Here is a 10,260-nt window from a genome sequence, read left to right on the forward strand (position 1 = left end):
TTTTTTTTTTTTTTTTTTTTTTTTAAACATAAACCTTTTTTTGCACTTCAGAGACGCGTTTTACTTCTTGAATATTTAAAGACTGGTCCGAACTGAAATTGCCAGTTAAGTGTGCTTAATAAATTTAACAGCATTAAATATAGGCTATTTTAATTAGGTTGATATAGTATTAATGCAATGAAAGTAATATATAAAGTCTATGAATTTAATAATCTGTGAACCTAAATTTCAACAAAGATGTTGTATGTATTAGTATCTATCCCGCTGGATGATTAGCCTGGTGCCACTGGGACTCCGTGATTCTAATGTGCAACCCGAATGTTTATTCTCTTGGGCCCTTTTGGCGCAGGAGAGGAGAAGTAATTAGGAAACACATTAATAGTGCACCATCTGTTTCTTACCTGATCGACATGCGATGTCCACGTCTTTCTCAAAATCAGTCTGTGGAAAAAGAAGAAAGAAAGTGAAATTTAGACATGCAAGAGGAGTTCAATTTAGACAGAACTAAAACATAAAAGCTGAAGCTTTATTTAACTTTGACAGTTGCAGACATGCAAAAAAAAAAAAAACATAGTCTAATCGACTATGTGAAATCAGAATAATACATCAATTATATAATGCAGTCTAACATATCTATGCCGCCATGGGATTCTCAAATTGTATGCTTTTGCTGGCTTGTGTCTGCAGTCTAACCACGTCCCACAGAGAAAACAGTCATCTGTTGAAACCGCTTATAAATAGAATCGGATTATTCAGGTATGACAATAGAGGAGCCATCAACCGCGTCAAATCAAAGACAAGTCTGCACATTGGAGGCCTCATTATAGTGAAATGCTTCTAGTAAAGAAACCTTAAATCAAATCACAAATGAGAACTGTGATCATTATGTGCCAGTGGTTCTGCGCGGGTCACACATCTCCGGAACCATTTTAACAGCAATTACTCCCTCAAGCCAGTGAAGGATGAGAGAGACCGGTGTGAAATACGACAAATGTGTCCCATCTGAGAAAGGCGAAGGCCAAAGGAAAGCCAAAGGACATGAATGAAAGATTTGCTGGTATTAATTAAGCAGAGACAGATCTCCATATCCTGTCATAACTGTATAAGCAATAACACTGTATAACAAAGACTCATACTAGAGAAAAGCATTTCATATAAATCAAGAGGACTGTGAGAGATGCTTCTGATAGCACAGATGCCAGATGCAAATGATTTCTCAGCTAATTTACAAGAAGAGAATATTCCAGCTGAGTTTGTGACTGTACAGTGTAAGAACACTGAAGTCCCAGGAGGCGAGTGTCTTACCATGATCTGTGCATGCCCGTTGGGAAATGTACCAGTCGCGTCTGCACTGATGGGGTCTTGACAGTTTCTCAGGCGACATCTGAAGGCATCCTGAACCTGTGAACCATAATTTTAGTCACTCAGCAGCACTAACATATGCTATTGAAAAAAACACTTCAATAGCGCACATTGCTTCAGAATTTGAAAGTTTGGGGTCGGACTGGGTTTTTTGGATCAAAAATACAGTAAAAACAGGAATATTTTGTAGAATTAAAAATGACTTTTGTATTCTTAATATATTTTAAATGCAAATTATTTTTGTGATGGCAAAGCTGAATTTTCAGCATCATTTCTCCAGTCTTCAGTGTCACATGATCCTGCAGAAGTCGTTCTAATGTGCTGATTTGCTGCGTTCTATTGTGCTGATTTGCTGCAGCAATCAGAAACATTTCTGATTGCTGTCAATGTTGAATACTGTCAATGTTATGCTGCCTAATATTTTTGTGAAAACCGTGCATACATTTTTTGGAGGATTCTTTGATGAATAGAAATTTCAAAAGAACAGCATTTATTTGAAGTAGAAATACTTTTTAACATTATAAATGTCTTCACTGTCACTTTTGATCAATTTAATGCATCTTTGCTGAATAAAGTATTCAGTAAACCTCTTTCCAAAAAAAGTGTATAAAATGAATAAGCCTGCCAAATAAACAAATGTAGCAACAAATGCCTTTTATCCTTCATGCTCATTGAAATTGCCAGATTGTTTACTGTAGGGGGTAAAAGAAGGACATCCAACTATTTAAAGGCAACATTCGCAACCCACTTCTGTGAAGCAAGATGTCAAACTAGGAAAAAACATGTAGGGATTTGACTTTATTCATCAGGATTTAATTGGTCTTGGAAAGTGGCTGTTACGTACACTCTTAAAAATAACGGTGCTTCAAAAGGTTCTTCACAGCGATGCCATAGAAGAACCATTTTTGGTTCCACAAAGAACGATTCAGTAAAAGGTTCTTTAAAGAACCATCTCTTTCTTACCTTTTTATAATCTGAAGAACCTTCTTTTGCCACAAAGAACCTTTTGTGAAACAGAAAGGCTCTTCAGATGTTAATGGTTCTTTATGGAACCATTTAGACAAAAAGGTTCTTCTATGGCATCGTGAAGCACCTTTATTTTTAAGAGTGTACCAGAATGGGTACCAGTGGATGTGATCTCTAAATGACAGATTTTAAAAAAAATAAGAGGGCTTGCTAATGTCAGTCCAATAGAAAACTTATTTTAGAGGAAGAGGGATCATCAGAGATCAAGAGGGATTCATTTGGGGATCAGTCAGGCAGATGTTAAGGGTGAGTTTGGCTCGTTCGGCTCTTCTGAAAGTGGTTTTCTTTAAATGTATAGTTAAAAATACCTTCTTTTGTGTTTCACAGAAGCAGGAAAGTCATTTGGAAAAGCATGATGGTGAGGAAGTGATGACAGAATATTCATATTTATCCCTTTATTTAAGTAAAACTGGACAAGGAGTAAAATAAACTGAGCCTCTGAAGAAATTAAAGACAGTCTGCTGAAAAGCTGAAGGAAAAGAGAAGAAAAGTAAGGGATTATAATGGTTCCAGCCCTACCTCTCTTCTGAGGATACAGTGGACCATGACTATAACAAAGCCTTGCAGGGAGTCGAAGACTGCGAAGAGGATCTGGAATAAAATTGAGCGTTTGTCCGTCATGGCCAGCACCGCAGACATCCAGGTGAGAGCTAATAGAGGAAGGACAACACAGGAACTCCACAGGGAGGCCCTGAGACCGAAAGAGAGAGATGGTGGACTGAACAACAAAAGAGATGGATTTTTGTTCTTGGTCCCAAAAGTATTTTTACCCATTCATTTTCTCCATAGACATTTAAAAAAAACACACGCTTTAATAAAAAGCTCTAAGCCTTGAACAAACCAACTAGCTCTGAGTCATAACATTACAGTCTTTGATTTGAAAAACAAGAAAGCAAATGAAAATCTGAAAAAGACAAAAGACAATTAAATTAGCTTATGAGGGAATTAATTACTCATTCCATAAATCATTATGAATGACTCCTGACTAGTCATTGACAACAATTATAAAAAAAACAATATGGTTGTTTGTTTGTTGTTGTTATTATTATTACTACTATATACAATTGCAAAAAATTAAATAAACAAAATATTCAAATATATTAGTTATTGACTACAGGTATAAAATACAACATGTATTATTATTTTTACTACTACTACTATATTTTTTGCAATAATAAAATATATAAAATAATCAAATAGACTAGTCTTTGACTACAAGTATAAAATACAGTGTTTATTATTATTCTGAGATTATTATTTCAACAATAACACTAAAAATAAAATCAATAATCAACCAAAAATCTATCATTGACTACAGGTATAAAATATAATGTTTATTATTTATTATTAATATTATTACATTTGATTGCAACTTTAATAATTAAGATGTTTATTATTATTACTACTACTACAGGTATAAAATATCTTTATTATTTATTATTAATATTATATTTTATTGCAATTATAATTAAAATGTGTATTATTGTTATTAATACTAGTTCTACTACATTTTTTCAATAGTAAAATAAATAAATAATCAAATATACTAGTCACTGAATACTGAAAATATGTTTATTATTATTTTATGGCAATAATAATAATATTTAAACATACTATGTGAATATTTTAGATGCTAGTTTGAGATATTAGGGAGGCTACAATGCTTATATGTTAAAAACAAAATAAATTGCGGCATTGCTTAACTTCAGATCTCATCTTCAAGAAAGGTTTTTATGCTATTGTAAAATATCACTTTCTGTATGGCTTTCTGATTTTTACTTTACAGAAGTCTACTGTTGAGCTCTGTAGAACAGATATGATGAAGAGGAGATAGATGTCATTTGTTTGCCAGTTTCATTCCAGATGAAAGCATGCACATGCCCAAATTGTCCTAAATTGCCATCAGCACATAAATGAGTCCAGGAGCACACAACAACCAATGCATTGTTCTAATAGAGTGTGTCGACATATCACAGACAAAGAACAAGAGCCAGCTGTTCATTTAACACCTCCACAAATCTCCTTTCCCGAGGCAAGGGGAAGGACACACACGCATAAAGTCACACGCACACTCTTGCATGCAGCTTAATCAGCATAATCGATCTGCTGAGGCATAGGTGGGCACTTACATGGCGTTGCTGGCCGTTGTTGCTGATAAAGCAGTAGTTGAGACGACGCCACATTTGGCACATTTTAAAGTTAATCCTGTATGGGGCTCGCTCATCTGCCTGCAGAACAGCCAAATAACCAGACAACACAAAGGGAATGTATTTACATGGTGGTCTGATTGTACCAAAGCAGAGGTGGTGGATGTTTCTCTGGGAGATAAGGCCCTTTGTGGACTTCATCAAAGATGAAGCGTGTCATTTCTGCACCTTTAGTAGCACCAGAATTGTAATCGGTTTGTTTGGGCAGCCGGACTGGGCTGGAAATATCTCTATTGGCTCAACTAATGGTGTAAATTTGAGGCAAGGCTACTTGTTTCTGCAGTTTTGTCATACTCAGATGAAACTTTAGCTCTGTTCCCAAACCTAATGAAGTCCACAGCCTACTGTCAACATAGGCAACGATCTTTTAAAGCAGTTTAGTGTGAATCTCACAGTTGATACAGTTTGTTGTTAAGGATGATGCTAGGAAAACAACACAATACTCTAATAAGCATAAAACAAATGTAGCACACACAAATATTGGGCAAAGTTTTATTAGGTTATGGTGAACAGGTTTTTATTAGTAAAACATCTTGAATTTTTGTGTGATAGTATTCAGCATAGATATTTTTTTAAATAGTTCAAAAGTGTGGGATCGGTAAAGTTTTTAAATGTTTTCGAAAAGAGTCTCTTGTGCTCACCAAGGCTGAATTTATTTGATCAAAAAAGTGAAATATTATTCACTGTGATATATGAGAAATATATAACAATGTTTCTATTTCAATATATGTGACCCTGGACCACAAAACCAGTCATAAGGGTCAATTTTTTGAAATTGAGATTTATACATCATTTACCGATGACTTGACATCATCTGAAAGCTGAATAAATAAGCTTTCCATTGATGTATGGTTTGTTAAGATAGGACAATATTTGATACAACTATTTGAATATCTGGAATCTGAATCTAAATATTGAGAAAATCGGCTTTAAAGTTGTCCAAATGAAGTTCTTAGCAATGCATATTGCTAATCAATAATTAAGTTTTGACATATTTACGGTAGGACATTTACAAAATATCTTCATGGAGCATGATCTTTAATTAATATCCTAATGATTTTTCGCATTAAAGAAAAATCTATAATTTTGACCCATACAATGTTTATTTGGCTATTGCTAAAAATATACCGTAGCGACATAAGACTGGTTTTGTGGTCCAGGGTCACATATTGTAAAATGTAATTTATTATTGGAATGGGAAATTTGAATTTTCAGTGACTCAAGAAACTTTTCTTATTGCAGTTGAAAACAGTTGTGCGGCTTAAAGTGTGATTTTTTTCAGGATTCTTTGATGAATAGAAAGTACAACAGAACAGCATTTATTTAAAACAGAAATCTTTTTGTAAAATTATAAATGTATTTGCGGTCAATTTTGATACATTTAATGCATCCTTGCTGAATAAAAGTATTAATTTAAAAGTATTCCAAAAATCCCAAGATCCCAAACTTTTGAATGGTAGTTTAGGTTTCTTCTTTTCATCACGCAATTTCTTTACCTTAGCTATCTTGCTAACTGACAGGATGACAGAAATCAGCAAAAATTGTCAACAAGACACATTACCATCTGATTTGCTAAAAGATATTTTAGAATGAAAGTATCAGCCAACTAACTTCTAATTTCTAAGAAACAGGTTTCCTTCTTGACAGCAAATGATACCAGAGGCAGTAGATAACAGAACTAGCAGAACATATTTAGTAAATTGTCAGGACACCAAAGCATCTTGTGAACCCAAGATATAGATTTAAGAACAGAACTTGTGAGTTTGACATTTTTCATATCGATGTGTTTGTGTGATGTAGCTAATTGGCACTTACCCTGCTCTGTGTTTTAGTTTCTTATCCAGGATCCCATCTCTCGAAACCAGTTTATTAAACACTAGAATACCAATCACCATGTTAACCTGTAACCACATACACACACAGTAACACAGTCAGGGCCTGATCTCATCAAACTGCAGTAAATTAACAATACAGCTCAAGCACTGTCCACAGTAATGACTAAAAGTAAAAGCTTCTTTGAACATAAAAAAATGAAAGTGCTTTCCAATGCACTTGAGAATTTGACAACTACCTTCAAGCTAGACTTTAAAAATGCAGCCATATAGATCTAAATGTACTGTTTTGTATTGTGTAGATGCATGGTAGTGTGCATCTGTGCCACCATTACATCTTAATTCAGTCTAGAGACAAACTGCTTAATGATGCATATAAATGACTGGGGTCACAATCTTCAAACCGCACCACGATGGAGTGAGGCAATTTTCTATTTCAATGTTGGCACAGCAGACTAGTCCAGTAAATGACATAAAATATTATAAAGGCACTGGTGTGTAGTTTAGACTGGTAAATGACTGTAAATAAACAAAGTGTAAAATTACCAGCACAACTGCAGCGGCAGGTCCCACAAATGCATAGAGAAGACCACCTTCCAGAGATAGCCAACAGCTGCAAACACAAAAAACCCAAATATCAGCAAATCTTGCATAAAATGTAACATCCGGCATCAACTTAATGGGGCATGGCAGTACACAGTCGTATCGTCCTTGAGTGTCTGGGGATCTGGAGCCATATGCCATGGTTCTACATGAGAGACTTTTAGTATGGAACAAGAACTCTAAAGAGATCTTAAAACACTGTTTATATCCAGGTATCCTCGGGAGAACTAGGTGGGACTGTTGCAATCTCTAGGCTCTGACTCATAACTTCATGCAACTGTTTTAATTGAAAAGATCTTCATGTGGGGTCTCTTAAGTTTTCTGAGTAAACATGAGGAACAACGAAGAAAAAACAGGTTGTCTTACTACTGAGGTGTCCCGTATCCTTTTGCTTTTGTGAATCCCATTGAGATAGCGACCACCAAAGCAGGTAATCCTTCGAAAGAGACACAGGAATGATTAAAGGCCACATACTGGGTAATCCTTCAGGGCTGGAGACTTTCACGGCACATGCACAGTGGCATCAATAGTAGGTTAAGAATGAGAAGAAACTAAAGCAAGTGGTGCTTATCCATGCAAAACCAGCCGCTGCAGTGCTAAAGTGGGATTTTTATTCCTTTGAAAAGTGATAAATGGTTGACATTAAAATTCTATATAGTTTTGTAGAGATAAAAAGATATATTTTTTAACTTTTTATTTAATTTTATTTAAAACTTAATTTTATTTAAAAATATATATTTTAAATATTTAACATTTATTTTTGGAAAATATAAAAAAATGCTACAAGTGAATATAGCATCACAATATTATAACTGTACAGTATGAAATGTATGCATTTTTGTTATTTGCTAAAGATTAAATTTAACAGTGTTGATTTGTTTTACATATATGTTTTATTAATAACCCTACACTTGAGCAACAGTATGTGCTGCTTGCCTTAACAAACACCACTGCAGGTCTGCAGAAGCACATCAGGTTTTCAAGAAATGATATAACTTCTAAATTGTGTGTGACGTGAGAACAGGTAACAATCTAATAAGAATCCCTGGAGTTTTACACTAAACCCAGCATGTGAAATGCAATTAGCACAACTGCTTTTGAACAGAGAGGCTGAAACAATCAAACAGGTCTTGAGCTGAAGTATAATATCATATCTGCTATCTTTCTAATCCTCTCTCTCTATTTCTCCGTCTCTCATCTTTGCTAGTCTGGAGCAGGACTGCCATTATGAAAGGGCTCTTTCTGCTCCTGCCACTGTCCCGTGATCTGAATATTAACACTGTCCCTCTCTCGCTGGTGGCTCAATTTATTGATGCAATCAGCTTGTCTGAAGAACCAGCAAGGGCTCTTGCGGGCCCCCCTCCCTGTGCTGAGTCTAAACGAAACTCCTCCCCTAACCACCAAGCAGTTTCATCCTGGACCAATTGGAAAGCACACTGCACCGCTGTTCCTCCCTCAAGGTAACATTAGTCTCCGGATGGATGAAAAAGAGTGAGTATCTGAGAAGGATTAATGAATTTGGCCTGGAAACTGTCCATGATGATATGCTTGTTCCCTCACAGATACAAATTATACCTGTGGATTTATAGTTCAGCTGAACAAACACAGCATAGTCTGCCAGATAGCGAGATTGACATGCCTCTTGTGTTCCTATGACCTGAGTAGGGGTCAAGAAATTAAAGAGACCAGCTGTTGGTTTTTGGATCCTTAACAGATGTTTTAGATTAGTACGTGTACACTGAGACACTATTTATCTGAGACACCATTTACTTCTAAAGAAAAAGAGAAAACAAATACTTTGTTTACTTGTAAAGTTTTTAATAGACCATTGAATTAACCAAAAATATATTACTGCATGGTTGTTTACTATATAAAGCATCCAGAGTATAAATATTAGAGGTAAAAAAATTTTTTGAAAGAAGTGTCAGTTGTGCTGCTTAATATTTTTGGAGGAACTGTGAATTTTTTTTCTTTCTTTGATGAAAGAAAGTTCAAAAGAACAGCTGCTATTTGAATGTATATTATTTTATTTTTTGGTCAATTATAAATTGCTGGAAAGTATACATTTTATTTTATATATATATATATATATATATATATATATAAAATAACTTAGATAAATAAAAAAAATAAATCTCTTATATCTTTACACTAGAGGCACAAGCCAAAATACATGAAGTAAAAACTGAATTAACACTTATGAGGCCATATGAAACTCTATCAGCCTGTGGGCAGGAAATTCAGAATAAATTATTCATTCATCAGATGCTTTTATCCACAGTGACTAGCATTACATACAAGCTTCATATTTTATCAGTTTTTTCATTCTCCGTCAAGCGATCTGTGCTGTTTTTCAGTTCATCTCAATTGATGCGCAGCGCACCTGTGTTTGACGTACCGTGAACTCTCGTGTAACGGCGCACGACCCGCCGTCGCTTTGGTGAGTGCAAAGAGAGCGAGAGAGTCTTACATACATGCAGAATTGACACGCTACATGTAAACAATATTCTTTGTTGTATTTTCCTGTCAAAATAACGGAGTTCCTTTGGATTTGTTCAGCTTTTAAGAACTGCCGGGTTTTCCGGTGGTGGGCGGAACTAATGCGCAAACGGCAATCTCATTGGCTGGCGCTCACCTATTATCGTCCCTGTTTTGATTTCAGCGAATCAGTTACATAAATAAATACATACAGTATTAATAGTAATCATACATTCTATATATATATAAATATTAATATATATTAACTATATGCAATTAAATATATGTATAATATTAAATATATAAACACACACACACATTTAATTATACATTTACTTATATGTGATCCTGGACCACAAAACCAGTCATAAGGGTCAATTTTTCGAAATTGAGATTTATACATCATCTGAAAGCTGAATAAATAAGCTTTCCGTTGATGTATGGTTTGTTAGGATAGGACAATATTAGGCTGAGATACAACTATTTGAAAATCTGCAATCTGAGGGTGCAAAAAAATCAAAATACTGGAGAAAATCACCTTTAAAGTTGTCAAAATGAAGTCCTTAACAATGCATATTACTAATCAAAAATGAAGTTTTGATATATTTACGGTAGGAAATTTACAAAATATCTTCATGGAACATGATCTTTACTTAATATCCTAATGATTTTTGGCATAAAAGAAAAATCTATAATTTTGACCCATACAATGTATTTTTGGCTATTGCTACAAATATACCCCAGCAACTTAA

General features: G+C 34.7%; 1 protein-coding gene across 3 annotated transcripts in view; it reads right to left on the bottom strand.

Moving 5' to 3' along the window:
• LOC107747274 (adhesion G protein-coupled receptor B3-like) overlaps positions 1-10,260 on the bottom strand; it is a 168,202-nt gene that overhangs the window by 8,488 nt on the left and 149,454 nt on the right. For 2 of the 3 annotated variants that reach the window (XM_016561742.1, XM_016561741.1), the window contains 7 exons: positions 7,397-7,466; positions 6,974-7,040; positions 6,411-6,496; positions 4,518-4,616; positions 2,908-3,079; positions 1,306-1,401; positions 402-441 (listed from right to left, as the gene is read on the bottom strand). In XM_016561742.1, the coding sequence (XP_016417228.1) occupies positions 402-441; positions 1,306-1,401; positions 2,908-3,079; positions 4,518-4,616; positions 6,411-6,496; positions 6,974-7,040; positions 7,397-7,466 (630 nt within the window). The remainder of the gene's footprint in view (positions 1-401; positions 442-1,305; positions 1,402-2,907; positions 3,080-4,517; positions 4,617-6,410; positions 6,497-6,973; positions 7,041-7,396; positions 7,467-10,260) is intronic. The other variant, XM_016561740.1, reaches the window with a different exon arrangement.

Source organism: Sinocyclocheilus rhinocerous, unplaced genomic scaffold, assembly GCF_001515625.1.
Source record: "Sinocyclocheilus rhinocerous isolate Xijiao unplaced genomic scaffold, SAMN03320098_v1.1 scaffold1069, whole genome shotgun sequence".
NCBI lineage: Eukaryota > Metazoa > Chordata > Actinopteri > Cypriniformes > Cyprinidae > Sinocyclocheilus > Sinocyclocheilus rhinocerous.